General features: G+C 40.4%; 1 protein-coding gene across 1 annotated transcript; it reads left to right on the top strand.

The window, feature by feature from the left end:
• Positions 1-3,090: 3,090 nt before the first annotated feature.
• On the top strand, positions 3,091-22,355 carry LOC139696388 (chitinase-like protein EN03). The gene is made up of 5 exons (XM_071595135.1): positions 3,091-3,228; positions 14,621-14,747; positions 15,837-15,985; positions 18,324-18,651; positions 21,164-22,355. Exons 2-5 carry the CDS (start codon positions 14,627-14,629, stop codon positions 21,925-21,927), a joined length of 1,362 nt encoding a protein of 453 aa, XP_071451236.1. The 5' UTR covers positions 3,091-3,228; positions 14,621-14,626; the 3' UTR covers positions 21,928-22,355.
• Positions 22,356-22,576: the final 221 nt, after the last annotated feature.

Here is a 22,576-nt window from a genome sequence, read left to right as displayed (position 1 = left end):
CCTACCTTTACTGGAAGCCTGTCATTTAAAAATCAGAGGCGAAAGAAAGTATGAGGATCGAAAGAAAAAATAGTATACTCTCGTAAGTGTATATCTATTGCGGAAGGAGTCCGCAATGTAGTGCGATATTTTGCAAGAGCCATTCGAAGTCTTCATTCTGACCCTTGGAATACTTACTGTTTATATTTACACGCAATGACGTATTATGTATACCTGCACTTCGGGCTCTATGGTTGGACAATAATCCTGTCAATCCCGTTATGGATAGTATTTTCTAAACCGTATGAAAACTGAAGCCATGAGCATAGTAATGTCGATCATAACTTAATGGAAGCGATAAAAATAGAAGTGATTGGCATTGTACTTTTCCAGTCACAAGTAATTAGTACTTCTCGCGCACACACTAAATAGTGTGGAAAAGTACGACATCTGCCATTTCGCTCACTTATTTGAACTGTATGTCACAACATGTAATCAAACAATTTAAAATTTTTTAAAATCTCGAATACTGAGTGCAGGCAACGAAAAACTTTACTGTTTTCGGCCATTATTTGATCCACGAGATGGAGAATGAAACTGAAACATGGAAACTCTGATAATAAATGTATCAATGGTCTTCCAACCAATGGAATTGAGTGTTGCTAGGAATTATATAGAGTTAACAGAAGATAAAAATTAATGCCAATTGAATCCAATGGGTTTGGGGTACTTCTGGAGTGTCTTAATGTTAAACGAGTGAGAGACTTGATAAGGTATTAATGGATAGTATTATGAAAGAATGTGGATTGGATCAACCAGTAATGGACAGTAATGCTACGAAATAGGTCTGCTACGTTGGTTTAGCCGTGTTCAGAAATTCGATGAGAGTCGAACCGAAAATAGAGATAATAAAAAAAGTACACGATTTTAGAGAAACTATTGAAACTAGGATGTTCCCCGTGTAGTCGAAATGACTGTCAAAACAATGAATTTGAGTGGTCCCGGGAACGGAATAGAATGTGCGATAGGCGAATGAAGTATGGATCAACAGTAAGATATTGGGGCAAAATGGAGACAATTTGTAAAAAGGGGGTATTTCCATCGAAATAAATTAAGTACATGGTTTTTTCACTTTGCCTAACCCGAAAGGGAACGGAGTGAAGGGTATGCACGCATGTGAAAGGTTTGTATAAAAAGTATCGGCAACAATTTTTTGAACGTGACGTGTGCATGAAGTGATGAATTCAGATCGTCTAATAATGGCGCACATGATCGCAGAACGTATTGGCATTGATAACATGACAGTGCACACCAATATCACTTAAAATTTGGTGATGCGAAATATCTGCCCTGAACTCATTCAGGTCTTGACGGAAGACTAAGAACTGAGCCGAGTCTTTGCTTGGGAAGACCTTCTGCAACGACATCGGGACGATTCCCCAACACCATTACAGACCCAACTTGCCCAAGTCCCAGCAAAACTAAAAGAAAACAAAAACTCCTAACTTGGCACCAGCAGACTGTTTCCGATTCCCAAAAGTGAAATCCTCCCTAAAAGGACACCACTATGGGACCCTAAGTGCCATCAAAGAAACTTGCACGCGTACCCTTAAGGTCCCTCCGGAATCCGCCAGCCAGGGAGCCTTCGAGTCGTGGAAAAGCCCCTGGCAAAAGTATGTCGACGCTCAAAAGATGTACCTTGATGAATTTTGGGGCATTTTAATAATATCTGGAATAAATTTATATTTTATAAATCTTTCCCGTTACTTTTAGCACAAAACATGTATGTAAAAAAATTATCGGGTACGACCGTCGAAAATTGTTACGTACACTGGAGATATACACCATTGAAGGGAACTTTCCCGGTTTGAAAGTTAACATGTCTTATGTAAAATTATACGAAGGAACAGGAGACATGAATTCTCTATGGAGCACGATGGAATTGTTAGAAAAATAGTGTCTTTTGGTATGTTAGGCCGCACGGATGAGAAGAGTCCAAGAGACTTCCACAGTCTTGAATTTAAATGTTCGCCCCTCCCCATCACGAAACGTGATCACAACAAAAAACAAGTCGAAATAGGCGCTCTCGATACCAAGATCTGTGTTAAGAAGAACTTGTTTTCATCTCTCAGTTTCCTATACAAGCACTCCGTGAAATATATCTGTTCCGTAAACAACCCATGGGATCACTGGTCAAAGGGTAGAGGTGACATTCGAGGAAAATGAATTGCGTGTGGAAATTGTTTCATCTTTTTCTATGGAATTGACCAATTTTTTGTGTTTGCTTCGTTTTTCGTCATTCATTTTCCCTCTCTTCACCCACGACCAATGTCCTCAAAGTCACAAATGGTTTTAGACCGCCTAGATCGAAAGCTAGTGTGCCAACTCCTCCCTCCTCGTAGATCAGCGGTGTTAGGCATGTACTTTTGCGGAAGAATTCCCATCCCAGGGGTGGTGGTCGTGCCACAACTTTAGCGTTAGTCATCGAATGTCTCAGCCCGTCGGAATAACCGGGTCAGCTCCAGTCGTCTCTCTCCTCCAACCGATCAACTCGGCAGGTGTATCCTTCACTGCCCCTCGCAAGCTCCATGTGCATTGACCAAGAGATCTCGTATGCATGCGAGTAATATTATAAGGCGCGCGGTCCGGGAGAAGAAGGTTAGATAATCACAAGGTTTCCGTTGAATCTTTATCCAGTGTTCCTTGAGTTGAGTAGAGAGCTTCTCTCGGGGTGTTCTGCACGCAAAAAATTAAATCGGCCCACCGTTCCCGTCTTTTGTTTTCGGCTACTCCTTTTGCGGCCTTATCTTCATCAAATTGGAGAAAGCCAGCCGCGATCCGTCAAGTTGCCTGGCCGTCGTGCCGGCCAATGCTCATTTCAATTCTCCGAGGAGGCGATAATGAGAATGGTAAGGGCATGTGAATTTAGCATAGGCGAATTAGCAAGAGTTCGGAGGTAGACTTGAGTTTGGAGGTGGGGGATATTGTGGCTGCGGTCTTGAAAACATTAAGGAAACTAAAAAAGGAATCGGGGTTTTTCCGAACGCCGTGTAAAGATCTGTCTGCGGGCGGCCGGTCGGGATTACCGTCGAAGGTCCTTGGTCAGTTGGCTTTATCGCCGCTCGGGGCGTGGTTGTAGCGGCGGAGGAATGGGTTGAGTGCAGGGGAAGGGCGAGGTCTATATCAGCGGGCCGCGAAGCTGGTTCCTTGCTCAGTAAGTTGCCGCACGCGTACCAAGCGTTTACTGAGGTAAGTGGAGTAGTTAGGACATCTTCCTTCTCAAGTGTTTCCTTAGCCCTTGTCGTTCCCCTACCGGTCTATGGACGGACCCTTTCGCAGTCGGTGGATATCTTAACTTTGCTTCGCTCTGTATAATAATAAGATATTCGCGAACATTAAATAGCTCGTTTCCTTTTGTCTTGTTATTTCAAATCTCGTTGGTCTTCTTATTTGGAAGGGTCGTGGTGGTCTATTGGGTGGGCCTAGTTCGAGTACTGAACGGAAGGCCCAAGTTTAATTCTATAACTGTGTGAACTTTCAATGTGCTAGATCTCTATGTGAAACCCCTGAGAAAAGAACTTCCCCACCTACTATTCTGTTCATTTGAAATTTAATACGGTATACTGGACTTAATTTGGGGAAGAATTTTACCCTCGCGTATCAAAAACCAACCTTTGGGTACGTCTCTGCTTAGTACGATTTCGAAACTTGTATTTCCGTGGTAAGATTTTAATCCGAAGATTTTGGAATGAATTTCTTTTATTTATTTATTTCGTGAAGTTGGAATCAATATGGTTAATTATCATCCTTGGGCCAAGACTGAATTCGTGGAAATTGTGGGTGCTCACGAGTGAAACGTACTTTTGTTGTTTCTATGAGGTTTATAAACAAAGAAGCACCTCAAAACGTTTCGCTGTATTGTATCTTGATGATCACTCGATCATGAAATCGTGGTGGAAATATACGATTATATAGTACTCGTATTATAGTATTCCAGTGTTCTGTTATGATACTCGATATCATTTCAAACAAGTCTCGCTAGCATGAAAAATTCTTCTAGCACGAAAGTTTGAGAGTGGAAACAGTTTCGGCTTCGATGAGATATAGGATTTAAAAAAGTGTCCCTTGGATGGATAACGACGTCCCACAAGCCCGGCTCTAATGGGACGCTAAAAAGGAAAGTTTAAAAATTTCGAATATATTGTATGGGATTTGAAATGTTGGTCGATGCCTTTGAATAAACTCTTATTTTGTATGCTTAGTTGGACTTAGTATTTGTTGAGCCATGCTCTTGCCTACGTGATCACTCTGGCGGAAATTATTGGTATTGAATTTGTGACATCTACTCATGTCTTCATTCTACTCCTTTGGGAAAATGAATGGTGTAGCGTGGGATTAATCTTCTATAAGGAAATGTGTGGGATTTCAGTTAAATGTCCTCCTTCTCAAACATTTGAGTCTTGGATAGTTTTCCAATGTTGAGCAAGGTCATCCTTGTAATTTTCTATTACAGTTTCACCTATGATGGTCAAAATTCACTCTTTGAAAGCATCACCTTTCGTTGAAAATATGTGCGATAGTAGGATTTCTATAGCGTTTCTCGATTTTTAAAATTTCTAACTAGATGGTATTGGAATAGCTGGATGTCCCTAGTTTATTCAACCCAGCCAGTTCTTTCAATTGCTTACTTACAAAAAAATAATGACGCATTATCGCGGTGCATCATGGTTAGTAAACAATAACACCTCTGTGGTGGAAGGAAATTGACTCGAGAAGCATTGATGACGTTAATTTCGCGTCATCCGCGAACTCGCGTACATTTTGAACGTATGCAATAATTGAAAGGATCACGAGGAACGTGCAGTGATTGTTAATCAATTTTGTCGTTCTTTAAACCAAATAAATCCAATTTCAGATGACGAAGATCGATATGAAAGCATCTCAAAGCTCTTAATAAAAGAGTCCATCATAATGGGAAGGAGAAGATAATTAGTTCTATAAAAAAGAACTAATTATCTTTTTTGGAAGTTATAAAATGGTTGATCGGCCCCAAATAATGAATTTCGCGTGCAATCGTTATAAATCAAGTGCACGATAACCCAAGGATTTTGCATAATATAGCGGGCATGATAGAGTGATCGTTTCCAATTCATTTATTGGAGGTTACAGGTTTTCATGAGGCAACCGTACCCACACTTTCAGTTTCACGACAAGAATAATGTCACCGGACTTTTTCGACAGTTTTATAATTTTAAACGCCTTATATGATTTTAAAATATCGACTGATTCTGCCTCATTCGTCGGAAACCTTTGGATTATGGGCTTTAAACAGTATTTTTGGAATGAATGGAAAGAAATACTAGGGTAATCAACTGTCACTTGAAAAAACTCCCCACTGTGTTTGTAGTTGTATTCCACTGAGTACTCGGTGACGGCGTTATGTAGGAATTTCATTCTGTGAAAAGAACCAGGCATACTCCGGGAAAAGTAACAAAATATCAATCCAGCACCTAGTGCTTGATTGGGAGGATTAATGCGTAATGCCCTTTTAAATAGATAATGGAATATACTCTCGTGGGTAAATAATATTATTTTGGTGATTACGTATAATCAAATCGATGTTAGGCATGGAAATTTTGGAATGCAGGTATTACTGATATGATACAAAAAACTAAATTACACTAGACGCTTTTAAAAAAACCTCGATTCGATCATCAATGCTCACCTCTTGATGGTCGATAGATAAAAACATTGATGGGATGCGTAGAAAGTGGTTGTGGTTTGTTAATAGTTAGGAATATTACTCATTTCACTTTACTGTTCAGCAATGGCCGTTAGTAAATTGAGTAAGTTGTTGTAAACAGGGTTCTGCTCAAATGATCTTTTTTTAAATATTGCTTTGACTTGAAACACTTCGATTTTCTTTGTTCACAAAAACTGGCGATTTAAATCCTTTCTAGCACTTCTAGAAAAACAACATTTTTATGTTTCGAGTTTCCTTACCTTCTTGTATGACTCCTTTGTTCTAGGTTGCAAATTTCTAAGGAAAAAGTTTATTTTTTGTCTTTCCAATACTAGGTTTCAATTAGTGAAACAATACGAGTTTACAATCCAAAAATTAATTTTTTTTAACCATCACTGTTTTGATTAGAGGAGCATAGGAACGTTATCTATTTGCATAATATTTCCAAGTTAAGGATAAGTGGGCTATTGAACTGGAATGTAGAATTCGAACAAGGGTATAGAGTCTCAGATAGAGAGACTGGTGATTTGGAAATTGGACGCAAGTCTCTCAAGGGGTCCCCAAGGGATACGGCCCACTTGAAGGACAGTTTACGATGAAAATTTTCGCCTTGAGAAATGAAAAAAAAAGTCATTTAAAGGCTTCAACTCGGGAAGTTTAAGGACTCCATGATCATTGACTTTCGATCATATTTTTCCATTTAAATTTCGAGACATCGTCGTGTTCTCGCATCGAAAATGAGTACGGAGTTGTTTGAAGAATTCACAGGTCTCCGAACCGGATTGGAAATGTAGTATTCCGACAATTTGAAGGGTGAAGATATTCGCTTCCCCCTACTGATGATGACAAAGTCTTATCCACACCGATCCGGCAAAGTCTCAATCTGGTACGAGACACAAGAACACTTAACCTGAGCAAGATTTCGAGAAAAACCACGTTCGTACGTGACATAACCTCCATTTCGACGTTCCCTCTCCAGGTAGACAAAGTTAACAAAATAGTTTCTTTGTGAATTATATCGGTGAGCTATCTTTTACAATTAAAACAAAGAAATGCTCAGTTCACATAATGTCGATTTCTAGACTAGAATTTCACATCGATTCGTTACTTTACATCGATTCGATATTTTGCTTTAAGAGTTTGGCCGGGCATTGTTTGACTCGACGTTTCCATCGCACCGAAATGACCTTTTACAGGAAGAAATTAATTAAGGACTTAAAAATATTATGTAACTGTGGGAATTAAACTCGGACTATTTTTATTTTTCAATTTTCGTTGCGTTTAACTTAATAAATACTTTTTTTCTGATTTAACGATAAATTTTATTCTGTACATCCCTAATTTTCTCTCTCTCTCTCGTACGTGTCCGAAGATGAGATCTGATTTATGCAAAGAGCGCGCCATCCATTCTCTTGTTCATTCGCATATTTACCTCTCATTCTTTTGTTGAAACCTAGTTTCTTTAATTCCCCCCCCCCTCTCGCGAACATTTCGAATGTTTTCTTCATATTAGCCCCAATGCCGGTGACCCTTTGAAGAAACTACGCTTCATTAGGCAAGTTGTTAGGTAAAGTGATGAAATAGTAAAAGACAAATGTTGCTACTCTTTAGCTCTGCCGAATTTGGAATACGCGGCAAGTATCTGGTATCAATGGGAGAAAACGTTATTTAAGGCATTGGAAAATATTCGGGGGAATTCCGCCAAGTTTAAGGGAAAAAATTGCAGCGAGGAAGGAATAAGTACTTAGACTGACGGATGTGCTGGAGGAAATGGGATGCATCAACACGTTACCCCGCAAGCCGCCGCAAGGGCGTGTGGCGGGGGCTGTTAGGCCACCACCTGTAAAAGGGAGCAAAACCACATGCAAAATTAACACATCCATGCAAACCTATACCCATAGTGGCGTATACATTCATGCAAAAATCCTTTTAACTTACACACATGCAAATACATGTACCATCAAGTAACAAACAATTGCACCGTAGAATGTAGTAAAATATTTTTGATGTAGGATAATTTCCTGTTATGCCATTTACATTGTAGACCTGTAGAAGAAGGCTGATAATCATCAACACAAATTGTACGTTAGTTAGATAATGGGATGTTTAGAAAATATTAACTGTGAACTAAAATTCATCTAGTATTGTAGTATTATTTACCATCATATTAGTAGTTAATGGATTTTTACCGGCGGTGATTTTTTTTACTTACAGCAATCTTCAGCGATGTTCTTTAAGTGATAAATAAGCACCAAATAAGAGTTTGGAAATCGTTTTCAGCCTCTCCGGGTCGAAAATAACATGTTAATGGTGTGTGATTTCCTTCTCAATTGGAGATGTTTTTTGATATTTACTTGTTGCTCCATCGCAGTTAATGGTAGCAACTAATATACTATAGAGGTTCATTTTGTTTGTAATGCAGATGCTAATTTTTTTCTGCCGAATGGAACTCTCTCTCCAAACACGTAAAGAAGGGCCTCCATGTCTAAATCATGGTCCAACGTTCACGGGCGGTGGCAAGAAAAGAAATTGTAAATCCAGCAAAAAGTATTGCTCTGATTTGAAGCGATAATTTCGTAAGCATATTTATGCCTAAGTCAGGGTCGAAATACGTTTCTTACTAAATTGTAGTCATCAATTATAGCTAGTTTACGTCCTCACTCAACTGCCCTGTCATAATCTCACTCTTCCTCGTGTAGGCTTTTTTGCCTACTTGATAGGAGCCCATTGAGTCACAAAGGGAGAATGGAACACTTAATGAACATTGGGTAGAGTACAGCCGAGTGTGCCAGCGGCCACTGTGGGAATCATAATGGCTCAGCATTGGCAGTTTCGACCATCGGAAATAAATAAGAGAGATAAATACCGTCACAGACAGATTCAAGTACTCGTTATTCCCACAAACGATACGTAGCAGTAACAAAATTAGACGCGACTACACCCTACTTTTTAAATTTAAACAATAACTAAGAAAATTAAAAACTTCGCTCAAACACGCCAGCAATTGCAGCATGTGTATCGCATATACGATCGAAGGTGCGTGTGATTGTTGATGCATTCATGCATGAGTAAATGTATATTTACATTAACGAGGGTTATGCAATAAATTACTCGCAAAACTTGGTAGAGGCATTAATAATCGAAATAATTTCATAACATTTACTTCCCTTTTCGACATACTCATCCTTTACATTCAGTCCCGTCACTTTAAAAGTCTTTGATAGCCGGCAAACAAGTCTATTACTTGCTGTTGCAGCCGATGAGGAAACTCTGCGGCCTAGGGCATAATAATATTCAAAGCGTTGGCCACCCATTTAATTTTCTAGGAGCCCGAACGGATAAAAATCAATCCAAGGGAGATGAGTCGGAGCTGTGCGGCGGATATCCCAAGTGCTCCCAATGAAATGTTCGTTACAGCTCCTGCGATTGTTTGCGACTTGTATATATTGACTTATTCCCCTATGAAGAAAAGACAATTTATTCATGAAAGGCCTGTGTCTTGACACCCACCGCCACACGCCCATGCGGCGACTTGCGGGTTAATACATGGATGTAGGTTGATGCTAGAGTGACACCTTAGTAGACACCTTTCCACCTCTATTCCAAATGACCTTATATTGACCTCCCAGGTCCAGATTTACGTATTCTTTTCGAAAGACTTCGTACGCGAGCGTGTTCGCGAGGATATTTTAAATTTTGGGTTGATTTGTCGGGCGGGGAGGAGTTTGAAGAACGTTCCCGCGCGGAATTGCGCACCCTGCGCACGCGCACTCCTCATTGTTTGAATTGAAGGACCATAATAGTGGCCGCTGTTGGCATGACGACCGACCGACGTCGTTCGACTTGGTCGTCGCTTTTAACCGCCGCGACCCCTTTCAAAGACTTAATCTGCGCGCATGTGTCGCTGTCATGACCCCCTCATTGGTCACGTCAAGCGATCAGTCTTCATGTCTCCCACTTTGCTCTATCATGCGGTGACCTTTAGATAGGGGAATTATTTGTTCTTTTTTTCATCTCTCCCTCCTCTTTGAGAAGGTTAGTTCTCGAAAACGCCTGCGAAATCTTTGGGGGTGAAGAGATTTGTGGCGCACTGTCATCCGTTAATGAAGTCGAACGATGACTTTGTAAAAAGGTCTAGATGGAAGGTCTCTTGATTCATTCATCCCCATGTCTTCGTGTGTGTGTGTATATATATATATATATATATATATATATATATATATATATATATATATATATATATATATATATATATATAATATATACATATATATATGTATGTATATATGTATGTATGTATATGTATATAGATATATATATATGCTTTCGTAGACGTAACACAGAAGTGCCGAATAGTACAATACACAGTAACACACAATATAGAAACACAAAAAAAGAAGAACACTCACACGTTATTTCTTGATATTTCGACGGAAACAATCCGTCTTCCTCTGAAGATATAGAAGTAATGACTGCTGGAGTTGTTGAGGTGAGGGGTGCGAGAGAAAGGGAAGGGGGCCAGGAGAAGGGGAGAACGGGAGGCGAAGGAGGGGTGAGGGTGGGCTTCCACAAAGTAACAATTTTAGGCCACTCCCATCAGTGAACGACATTGAGGCCCGGATGCTGATAGGCCATACAGATGTAAATGAATGCCATTTCAAGTGTTTTTAATTGTATAGGGTTATCGGATGTGGGAAGGGAGGCCAGGACGGAAACATTGTAGCACAGGTTGAAAGGGGTATTATGATGGGAAGCATGTTTAGGGATGGGGAGACCCGCGGACGGGGAGGAGGGATTGCACGAGGCGCGGTGGTTATTAATCCTAATGTTAAGTGGTGTGGAACATTGGCCTATGTAAAATGACGGGCAGAGTTTACAGGTAAGAAGATAAACTACATTCTTGGAAGTGCAAGAGGAATAGGGGAAGGGCGGGAGAGAGTTAAATGGTGGGATGGAGTGGGGTGGAGTGGTGAAAATAGGGCAGGTTTTGCATCTTGCTCGATGACATGGAGTGGGTATGGCTCTGGGGGTGTGAGGGGATTTTGAGAGCGGCCTGGTGGATTTGAGGATATTTGCTAGGTTGGCGGGACGTTTGAAAGTGACAGAGGGGCATTTGGGAAGAAGGTTGGAGGAAGTGTTGTGATTTTTGAGGATGGGGAATAGGTCTTTGAGGATGAATTTGAGAGACTGAATGCCTGGGAAGTAGGTAGTACAGATTGAGAGAGGCTGGGAGTCTGTGGTTGAGGCAGGCTTGGGGGTGTAGGAATGTTTAAGTATTTTTTTATGGAGGAGGGAATCAGGGTATCCTCGTTGGAGGAGGGAGTGGTGAAGGTTGTTGAGGTATTTCTTAAGGGATTCGGGATGGTTGCAAATGCGGTGACCGCGGATAGAGAGGGAGTAAGGGAGGGAGCGCTTGGTATGGGAGGGGTGACAACTGCTGTAATGAAGGTGTGCCCGGAGAGACTTGCCCGCGAATCGGACCCGGGCCCTCAGTAATCCAACCCTCTACCCCTGGACTACCGCGACCTTCTTTTACACATATGTATAAACCAAAACCGGCAAAGGGAAGGAAACAGCCCCCCCCCCCTGCACTGTTGTGTGAATTTCACACGACGTACTTGGGGAATTCCATCATCACCTGCAAAACCGACCTATCGGTTGATTACTGTTTTTACGTTTATATTTATATGATTATGTTTATAATTGTACTACCAAAGTTAGGACACCATCTAAAAAGTCATTAATGATCTTATTTGCCTATTCTCATATATATATATATATATATATATATATATATATATATATATATATATATATAACCATAAACACAGTAATCAACCTGGAGGTAAGGGGTTTGCTGAGGAGGGGTGAAATTGGTGCGCTATACAGTAAGGTTAAAACATTAACGGGAAGTAAGAAGGGATGGAAGGAATATATAGAGGTACCCTATGGTAAAGAACTTAGGCCAACAAGGTTTGACATAGAAAGAGAATACGACTTAGAGGATAGCATAGGTCAAGGCATACTCGACGATGACATAGAAGGGAAGTGGAATCAAATGAGGCTGTGGGGGTATATAACATTCCTGCGGAATTATATAAAGCTTCCGGTGAGCTACTCCTAGATAGGAGGCTAATCCGTAACCTGTAAATGTCTAAGACTGCTCAGGTGCGGGTGGGAAACGGGGAATCTGGTTGGGCAGTGTTAGGAAGGGGTGTAAGGCAGGGTTGCCCATTATCGCCGTTGCTGTTCAACCTGTATGCAGAGGAAATGATTAAAGAGGAATGGGAAGAACTGGAGGTAGGAATGAAGGTAGGCGGGGAATTCGTAAAATCAGTTAGGTTTGCTGATGACCAAGCTTTAGTTTGTCAGTTAGTCAAGGGGTTTCAAGCATTGCTGTGTGAATTGGAAATACAGTGCGATCGATATGGAATGAGAATCAATATTAATAAAACAAAAGTCATGCGATTTTCCAGTAAGAGAAAGAATAAGCTAAACATTAAAATAGGAGGGCAATAAATTGAGCACGTGGAATATTTTATGTATCTCAGGAGTGCTTGGGACCAAAATGTTCAAAGTAGTTGAGACGTAAGGAGAAGAATTGCGCTAGGCAAAGAGGCTTTCACAAGGAGGAGGGAGTTGATGACAGGGACATTGAGTAAGGATGTTAAGAAAAGACTCGTAAAAACATTGACATGGAGCGTAGCTATGTACGGCGCGGAAACGTGGTCATTGAAGCAGGAGGATAGACGTAGACTGGAGGCTTTTGAAATGTGGGTGTAAAGAAGAATGGAGAAGGTGAAATGGATAGAGAAGAAAACAAACGAGGAAGTACTTGGTATGGTGGGCGAAGAGAGGGGTTTGTTGGGAGAAATCCTATGGAGGTAGGAAAAGTGGCTGAAGGGGGTATTGACCGGCAGCGGGATGTTGAAGACTGTAATTGAGGGGAGAATGTTAGGCAAACGAGGAAAGGGAAGGAACAGGATAGGGATGTTGGACGGGATGAAGGGAGGAAGAAAGTACTCAGAGATGAAGAAGGACTTGATGCAGAGTATGTTACTGGATTGTGTTTTGTTAGGAGTCCCAAAATATTTATTTGGTAATTGTGTCCATCCAACACCTACCTTAATCGGTAGATTACTTAATAATAATTATATATATATATATATATATATGTATATATTTATTATTATATATATTTATATATTTATTTATATATATATGATAAATGGCAAATAATATCATTAATTACTCTTTATATGGTGTCCCAACTGTCTTAGCACAAGTATATTGCTCTCACCATAGGATAATGTCCATAGAAAACATTTTTAGCTATGCAGGCGCTTGTATGTTCTTTAAGATGTGCAGGAACGGAACTTTGAGTCTATTGTATTCAATGTACAGTAGTAATTAATGGCTATCGTAATAGAAATTTCTGTCATTTATTTTTCATATTTGCTTTGAAAACCATGTAAATGTACTCAGGTTTAAATAACGAGAGCTTCAAACACTTTTTATTTTTTTAGAAGAAATGAATAACATACTTCAGGTATATTTTTCATTTCTTCCAAAACCCTGTCTGTCGGAGTCTTGTTGGAATAATTCGCCGCGTAATACTGCTGAAGGAACATCCGAAAACGTCCGACTTGTGAATAAAAACTGTTACCATGCTCGATTCAAAGCAGAATCATTGAAAAACAATCGTATTACCGAGTATTTCGAGACGGTTTTTACTTTTGGGGAACTTGACTTACAAACCTGGATTAAGTTATTGAATCTCACGTGTGTGATCTCATTTCGCATACTATCATGTTTTTCCTGGACCCCCTAGATTAGTTTGGTTATAAAACATTGAATATAACATTGATTTAATAATTTATTGATTCTCTCCCATTAATCCTGTCAAGGTAATCAATATTTTCACGTTTGGTTCTGCATTCCGAGGACATTCACTTCTGTAAAACTGATTACTTCCTTTCAAAATCCCTGTAAATAACCGACAAAATCAATTGCCTATAATCAGGTGAGATTTCAAAGAATAAAAAAGAGTGAAGAAGGAAATTTTATTATTTGTTTATTTTTTTAAAGATCGACTTTCGGCAATTTGATTGCTTTGCTTGGGTTCTGGTCATCACCATCGTATACACTTTAGGTATCTTCCTTAGAATTTCGAGAATTAGTAATTCAAATCGCTTCCTTCCTCTCGTTAATAGTGGGAAGGACAAGGCCTTTGTTAACTAGGGGAACGTTTCTCTTCGTCCGCGTAGTTCTATGCTTGGGTGGTTGACTTAACGACCGAAAAATTAAGTCATTCTTATACTAGCCGAGGGCCGCGAGGTTATTATGGCTAGCTAATTAAGGCATAAAATGGAATATTTGGCGAGATTTAGCGAAGATACACTTATATAGGTGTTTGTGTGTGTGTATGTATATATATATATATAAATACATATATATATACATGTATATATATATATATATATATATATATATATATATATATATATATATATATATATATATATATCTATAGATGATTTCGTCGAAGTAACACGAAAGTGTTGAATAGAAAACTTGGACAGCAACAAACAATATAAGAACAAATAAAAAGAATACTCACAAGTTATTTCTTAATAACTTCGACGGAATTTAGCTCCGTCTTCCTCGGAAGAAACAGTAGTGCTACTGTTCCTTCGGTTAACCGACGGCGGCAACCGACATCAATGGCTTTGATTGTTGACCGACCATTATATTTCCCTCACCCCACCTCTCCTTATTCTTTGCCAAATTACCCGCTAATGGTGCAAATGACCTCAAGTTGTTGTCGCCTCCCATAATAACTACTAAATACCGAAGAACCATTCTGTTTTAAGAAGTTTTATCCATTTCCCGTTTCAGATCATCATGATGGCGAGAACATTGCTGGCTTTGGCCTTGGCCGTGGCCGCTTCGGCGACCATTGTTGCCGCTCAGCAAGATTACAAAGTGGTCTGCTATTACGACAGCAGAGCGCATTGGAGGCATGGTAAAAAGACTGCTTTTTTTAAAACATAACAAGTCATAACAAGTCGGAAAAAAGAAGTTTCATTTCGATTTTTCCGTTCTCTCTGAAAAAAATAATATATCTTCATTCCATAAGATATAGTCCTCATTTTTTCCGACCATTTCCAAATCTTACTTGGTCTTATTGTAAATTGATACACCGTTCTTCTTGTGAATGAAACTTGCCGGATCTGGTATACTCCATTGAAAATGTAGACGCTACAATTCCAACTTAAATGATGTGTCAAGATTTTCAGCTTATATCTTCGGAAGAGGGTTCGATCACCGGTTATTACCTAACTTGTGTGTTTTATTGTGAATTCCATTGTCTATTAATTTTTGGACAATTAATCACTCTGTCGGAAGGCCTTGGAAAAAATTCATGAAGATCAGCTTTCATGTACACTTTGTGCTCGGAACGGAATCACTATACCATATTTAGTAAGCTGGAATGTTGTATTTTACGGGTCTGGGAGGTGGAAGGGGCGATTGAAATCTCTCAGGGAATTTTGGACGGTGACGAAGCGAAGGGTAGGGCTATGCGACATCAACTTATTGGTGTCGCCACACGAGACAAGTGCAATGTCGATCCCTCCTCGATATGTCGATCGATACCAACAATGTCAAAGACGATGGCGGTGTTGAAAATGTCAATAATGTCGAGGTCTCTGTCAATATTCGTCGACACCCAAAGTCGCGTCGACACCCATTGTCTCGTTGACATCCAATGTCGCATTGACACCCAGCTTCACGTTGACACTCATCAATCCAATCCCGTTGACATTCATCAATCCAATCCAAAGTTCTGTCGTCTCCTCTGTGTTAATTGACCTGTTAAACTCATTTTTTACGACGAATTTTCGAAATTTAAGGCCTGAAAGAGTGTTTCTCACAGGCTTTGAGCAATTATCTATTGCCTATTAGATATATTTGTTTTCATGGCTGGTGAGAGCAAGGTATTGTTGACAATGGATAAAAGTAAAAAAAAACAGTTACGATATGTAACTGGTATGAGAGAGAGAGAGAGCAATACCATTGATGGCACCTTAATCGAACTATAATCTTTTCGCAGGTCAGGGAAGGATGAGGGCAGCTGACATCGACCCGACCCTCTGCACCCACTTGGTTTACGGACCGGCCAAACTCAACCCCGAGAATTTCCACCTTCAACCCTACAATGCCGAACTTGACCTCGAATCTGGCCGAGGCAACTACATGGAGGTTGGTTGCGATTTCAATTGATTCCGCGAAAATTGCTCGTGACCATCAGGGAATGGGCAAAGTGACCACATGTTGGGGTAATATTGGCCCTACCGAAAAAAATAACCAGAGAATTTCAACATATATCTGAAGGCATACAGGGTTCGTCCGGAAAATAAGTGTACTGAGCTCAGGAAAAAAAATTTATTGCACTTTTACATATCTTAAGCTAATATTCCTCAAAATAGGACCCTTGTGAGTCGATACACTTGTTCCAGCGGCGTTCCCATTCCTGGAACGCTCCCGCGAAGGCATCATCGGGAACCTCTCGAAGACTCGCCGTCGACCTCTTCTCTGCCCTCCACGAACATCTTGTGCCACCGAAAGATCATGTTTCTGGACATGGCTGACTCCCCGTAAGCCTGGTTAATCATACCGACAGTTTCGGTAGACGATTTCCCAAGCTTTACCGCAAATTTGATGGAATAACGCTGCTCCAAAAACTTCGGCATCGCGTTCCGTGACGTGGGTCGAGCGTGGAGGTTCGCGTTAACAGAGCTCCTCACTACACCACAGCTCAGAGCCGACTGCCTTTTTCAGCGTCGCTTGCCAACATACCCCCCTCCAATCGCAGCCCGTCAGAGCGGTGCTGGGCGCGCCTGGAGCGGCGCGTCCAGCCCAGGAGTCAGTACACTTATTTTCCGGACGAACCCTGTATAGTGTGTGTGCGTGTATATATATATATATACATATATATATATCTGAAATCTGCGGGGTGTATATATATATATGCATATACATATATATATATATATATATATATATATATATATATATATATATATATATATATATATATATATATTTAAAAGGAAAACCAACAGATACACTTGTAAAAACCGAACCAGGAATGGTGGGGAAAGTGGAGTCTAGCGGATCACAAGCGTAAAAACTTCCTTGAACACGACTTGAACCCCAGATCTTCGACTTGCCAATGCTCTAACCATTGATCTATCGAGGAAAAGTAAATTAGCCTGAAATCTGCGGGGTATATATATATATATATATATATATATATATATATATATATATATATATATTTATATATATATATCAAAAACTCAAAAAGTAAATTATAACATACTTAACGTCAATAGACAGAAATTAATCATTTTTACTATTAATAAGAAGTGGGGTGGACCAAAGTAACTATGTCTTACATTAAAGTCGCTCAAGCAATTCTATCTATTTATCTATTTAAAGGCTAGACTTTGGACAGCCCTTAAGAACTACTAATTTCTGAGTTTCTAAAGAGCTCCTTATTTTGCCCTGCATTCTCTTTTTCTTCATTTATTCGTTACTTATTCATGATGTCCAAAAACTTACTCTCTTGACCAGCTTTCTCCCCTCTATCACCGTCTTTAATATACTCCAACCTCTCAATATTTCCTCCTCCCACTATCTCTGCCTTTTTCGAATCTACACCTGCAACTTTCTCTTTTCGGCCACCGTATTGAAAACTTTTTAGCATCGTCCTGTATTGCCTGTTAATCGTACCATCCTTATTATGCCCAACTTATTTTTCCACTCTTTCCTAAGCCCATATCTCAAGAGGCTCCAATCGACGCACATCCTCTAGCTTCAAAGACCAGGTTTCATATCCATAAAGCACTGCACTCCATATTAAGGTTTTACTTTTTTTTCACAGTCATTGCAAGAGTTAGCTCAAATGCAGTACGTAGAAGTCACGTCGGGTGTTCCCCAGGGAAGCGCTTTCGGACTTCTTTTATTCTTTTGCCGACGATGCAGTGGTTTACCGTGATATCCGTGATCCTGAGGACACAGCTGATTTATCAAGTCCTGCCTCTGCTACCCTTAACATGTCCTCAGCATGCATGCTGAAAACTAGTGGATATTTCGGAAAAAACCCCTTATTTCCTCTGCCAATTACTGGCCATCGCATTTTTCCTTCTGCGTATCCTTAATCTGCGAAGTTTGATTCATGTCTTAGATTAGAGTAAGTGCACATATTACGGTACTGAATATTAGTTAATGGTGGATTAAATTTGCATTTTTAATCCGTTCTGTTTTATTTGAAACTTTTCTGAAATTTTAATTTTTATGAGATTTGTTTTAAATCTTGGAAAAATATGCTACTTAATTGGAACAAATTTTTTGAAATTATTTTTTCGGAACTTTCGGAATGGAAGGGACCTTTTGCCACTTTTGCATCTGCAACCGTGAAAATCTGCAGTCCATCCCATAACCTTTCGTGTGCATAGCTTGAATTTGGTGTTCCCGGCCAATTCGATCATGCTGGTAACTTACTCCTTTCCTCTCTCTCCCCCCCCCCACAAAGATTGCCGGCCTCAAGGCAAGAAACCCACGGCTGACCATCCTCCTGGGAGTCGGCATCTGGCCCGCTGGCCTCGCGGAGGGCCTGGACCCAGTGGACCCGGATGAGCCCGACTACTTCGCCGCCTCCGAGCCCTACCAGACACTCATCGAGCACCACGAAAAGCGTGACGCCTTCATCGAGTCAGCCCGTGCTCTGGTCAAGAGAGCCGGCTTCGACGGCATGGACCTTGCATGGCCCTTCCCCAAGGAGCCCTTCAAGAAGGATAGGGGGACCTTGGGACAGTGGTGGCACAGCGTACGCAGGAAGTTCGGATCCGGTCGATCTGATAGTAAGTGAATTTCGATACCCGTCTCTCAAGACACACTATTTCTCTCCTTCCACTTCAAAGACATTAAACTGGGTTCCACTACGGGCGATCACCGCTTTATCATTTGTTGATTTTATTGAAGGATTAAGTCGAGTTCTTTCCAACGACCAAAAGCAGCGTCTCGGAAACATTCTGAGATCCAACAACTTCTTGGCGCCCCCCCCGACAAATTTCCTCATCTTTCCCCTACTCGCTACCGCCCCCAGTACAAAACATGTCCACTCATCATATCTGCTCCCAAAATCCCACCGTTGCCGACCCTCCTCGTTCCCAAACTGATTGCCTATCTAGAAACGAAATATATCTTTTGACATGCAAGCAATTCTCTTCATTTTACATAGGCGAATGCATTACCCCCTTGTCCATCCGCATGAACAATCACCGTTACTTCTTTAATTCTGCCTCACCCTCTTTTTTTCCTATCCCTTCGCACGCAAATTCCCACAACCTTTCATTCGACCAGTGTTTCTCTCTTACCATCCTAAAATCACTATCCGATTCAGTCACCAATATAGAGGTGAGAACTTGAGAATCCGCGTGCATATTAGCATTACGATTTTTGAAATTCCAGGCCTCAACTGTCACCACTAAATTCCTACCCAACATACCCTAAAATATTTATGCATTTTAATAAATACTCATATATACCTACCATATATGATTATTATTATTAAGAAATCTATCGGTAAGGTAGGTTTTGGATGGACACAACTACCAAATAAATATTTTGTTACTCCTGACAGAACAAAATCCAGCATCATACTCTGCATCAAGTCCCTCTTGATCTATGTGTACTTTATCCCTCCTTTCATACCATCCAGCATCCCTATCCTACACATATTCCTACCCATTCTTCTTTTGCCAAACATTCTCCCCTCTATTACAGTCTTCAGCATCCCACTGCCGATCAATACGCCCTTCATCCATTTCTACTGTCTTCTTATGATTTCTCCCAACAATCTTCCCTTCGAACTTCCTGATGGCGATTTAACCTTGGTGTATAGCGTGCCGATTTCACCGTTCATATGCAAACTTTCCATATCCTCGAACTACGTCTTCCACCATGCTTCTTTTGCTTTATTTGTTGCCCGCCTCAATTTATTATTTAACTCCTTGTGCTTCATTTTGCCTAACATTTGCCGCTTTCGATATCCCTTTTTTGATGTATTCCCATTTTTCTTCTGCAGTACTTAGCTCTTTACCCTCATCCATGATTTTCTCTACAGCCTGCTGATACTCCTTCCTTGACAATCCATTTAGCACGTAAAATATTACGTATTAACACCTAACTAATTATGCAAATAATATCACGTAGATAATACGTGAAAGGACCCTAGGCCTTCTTCAGGTCAGATTCTGACCTGGAGTTTCGTGGACAGAAAAATTTGTCACCGAATAGCAAACATTCGTCTAGTAAACACCAGGCTCTGGTTCGCCCACAATTTTGACATGAAGCCTCGTTTCGCCCGCCGTACGTTTAAACACGTGACGGGTAGCCTAAAGGTAAGGATATCGATACGCTAGATTGGCCGCTTAAATTTTGAAGCTTGAGAGATCTGCTACTCGAGAGTGTATTCTTCTTCAACTGAGAGTCTGTAGCATTGAATCCATATTTTTTGAACCCCAAGTGCACAGATTAACTCAAATTTTGACTGTGGGTGGAATGGATTTAATTATGGTGACCCAACTTCAATCCTGTCTTTTAATTTTTGAACAATGGAATTTGGGACTTTGGTCCAAAAGAAGAGGAAAGACATTTTTTCGGTTTCTTTATGAAGATTTGTTAGAAATACACTTGAAGTGGAAAAAAATATTAAATGCCTGTGAATCCAGTGAAATTCTTCAAAAAACACCCAAAAAGAAATGGCATTTGGCTCTTTATTGCTGAAAGATCTCAATTCATTATGACTTTTTATGAGTAGATTGAAATAACGATTCAGGGGTATGGTATGTATACAGCAAGTGGATGGTCCAGGATTCAAATTTAGGTCTTTTCAGCGACTTTTACTGGAAATTTCATATTGTATTAATGGTTTCAAAATCACTGTAGCTGGTTCTGTGACATAGAAAAGTAAAATTAGTGATATATATTTACCACATGTCCTTTGAGGCTTACACTATATTCACTCAATTTTATGATGGCATTTCCTATGCAACACTATCAGTATCTTCAGATCTTGAAGTATATATATCCGAATATATAGATAGTCTCTCTTTGTGCTTCAACTAACATACCTTTTTCAAAGTTTGCTCTTGATCAGTTGTTAGTGTTTAACAATTTTCATCAAATCCCAAAATACCAAATGGAAGTGTAGTCAGAAAATGGACAGGTTTTTCAGAAAGCCAAATGAATCATCTCATAATCCCTTCAGAACCTTTAAAAGAAAATTCCAAGGCAATGCCTTTCTCTCTGCTACAAAAATTGAACCCATGATAACTACACTTAAACTAATGCTGTACCATTCCTTAACAGCCAAGCCGGAACCTGATGATGTCTCAACCCGTAGGCGCAATGGATTTGCTGCACTTGTCCGTGAAGCTAAGTCAGCCTTCAGCCGCAGCTCAACACCTTTGTATATCACTGTGACATCCCCACCTACCACCAATGTCTCAGCCTACTTTGACGTGCATTCCATCATGAGTCAAGTCGATCAGATCCACCTCATGGCCTTCGACAATGTGACTCCGTTCAGGCAGAAGACGAAGGCAAGCCAACCTGCTCCTCTCTACGTCAATGACCCACACCTCAACTCGGCGGACTCTATGGTCAGGAAGTGGCTCAGCCTGGGAGCTCCTGGACGCAAGCTAGTTCTCGGGATCCCCGCATTTGGCCGAACCTGGCGCCTGCCTGAGGGCGTTCTGCCCACAGCCGCCCTGCCACCAGCGACATCTGAGGGGCCCGGCGAGGTTGGTCCCTACACCAACACCTTGGGGATGCTGGCCTACTACGAGATTTGCCACAATATCTCACACCCTGGCATTGGTGACATGTTTGGTCTCAGTAACTTCCCCGACCCAACCAGGAAGCTGGGCCCTTATGCTCACAGGTGCGGCGACCACAATCCCATATGGGTTGGTTACGACGACCTTGACTTTGCTGGAGCCAAGGCTGCTTATGCAAAGTCTAAGGGATTAGGAGGAATAGCCATGTGGGACATCAGCTTGGATGATTTTGGAGGAGTTTGCAGTGTGACCAAGTTCCCCCTTCTTCGTGCTGCCAAGGCTAGGCTTGTATAAGAAAATGAGGAAGAAAAATAGCCAAAGATGTCAAGTTTCCCATCATACATCCATCCTCATGAACAAAGGACTTGGCCCTACTTACATTCACATACCACATTTTTCAATCTCTTTCCTAGTCCAATAGAACAATAAAGATGTATTCATTGACTTTAGTTCCATTGCAGTGCCCTGGAGAATGTGGTTTGTTCATCATTCAAGAATATATTCATCACTCAGTTGTTCCTCTGAACACTATTTGAATCTCCATTAATGTTCACTTCATTCCAAGAGAGGTGTTCTTATTGTATTTCTTACATAAAGCGAACCTTTAATGAAAAAGTTGTATAACATCTCCTTTATTTCTGTCATGTTCATGACATCTCCTTTCTGTCAGTTTATGTTCAACCAGAAATATTTTTAAATGAAAATACATGTATTTCATTTAATTCTGTGACTTTGTAAAAATTGTTTATTTTATTCAGCATGAACCAAAATGGACAAAGTAGTTCGAAGGTAAGAAGATACCTATCAAAGAATATTTCTGCTAATTGTTTTTTATGCCTTTTCCACTCATTATGGTTTAATGTTTAATCATAATTAAATTTGATATCATCATAATTCTCCTCTCGTTAATTTAATTTCATTATTAAATTGGCTTCCTTTAATT

Source organism: Hetaerina americana, unplaced genomic scaffold, assembly GCF_022747635.1.
Source record: "Hetaerina americana unplaced genomic scaffold, ioHetAmer1.1.p SCAF_7, whole genome shotgun sequence".
NCBI classification, from domain to species: Eukaryota; Metazoa; Arthropoda; class Insecta; order Odonata; family Calopterygidae; genus Hetaerina; species Hetaerina americana.
This window is presented reverse-complemented; position numbering and strand designations above follow the sequence as displayed.

Bases quoted from the DNA above. Each gene is read 5' to 3' on its own strand.
- LOC139696388 (XM_071595135.1), top strand. From the start codon at position 14,627: ATGATGGCGAGAACATTGCTGGCTTTGGCCTTGGCCGTGGCCGCTTCG. The intron at 14,748-15,836 runs GTAAAAAGACTG...ATCTTTTCGCAG, and splicing joins CAGAGCGCATTGGAGGCATG to GTCAGGGAAGGATGAGGGCA. The intron at 18,652-21,163 runs GTAAGTGAATTT...ATTCCTTAACAG, and splicing joins CGGATCCGGTCGATCTGATA to CCAAGCCGGAACCTGATGAT.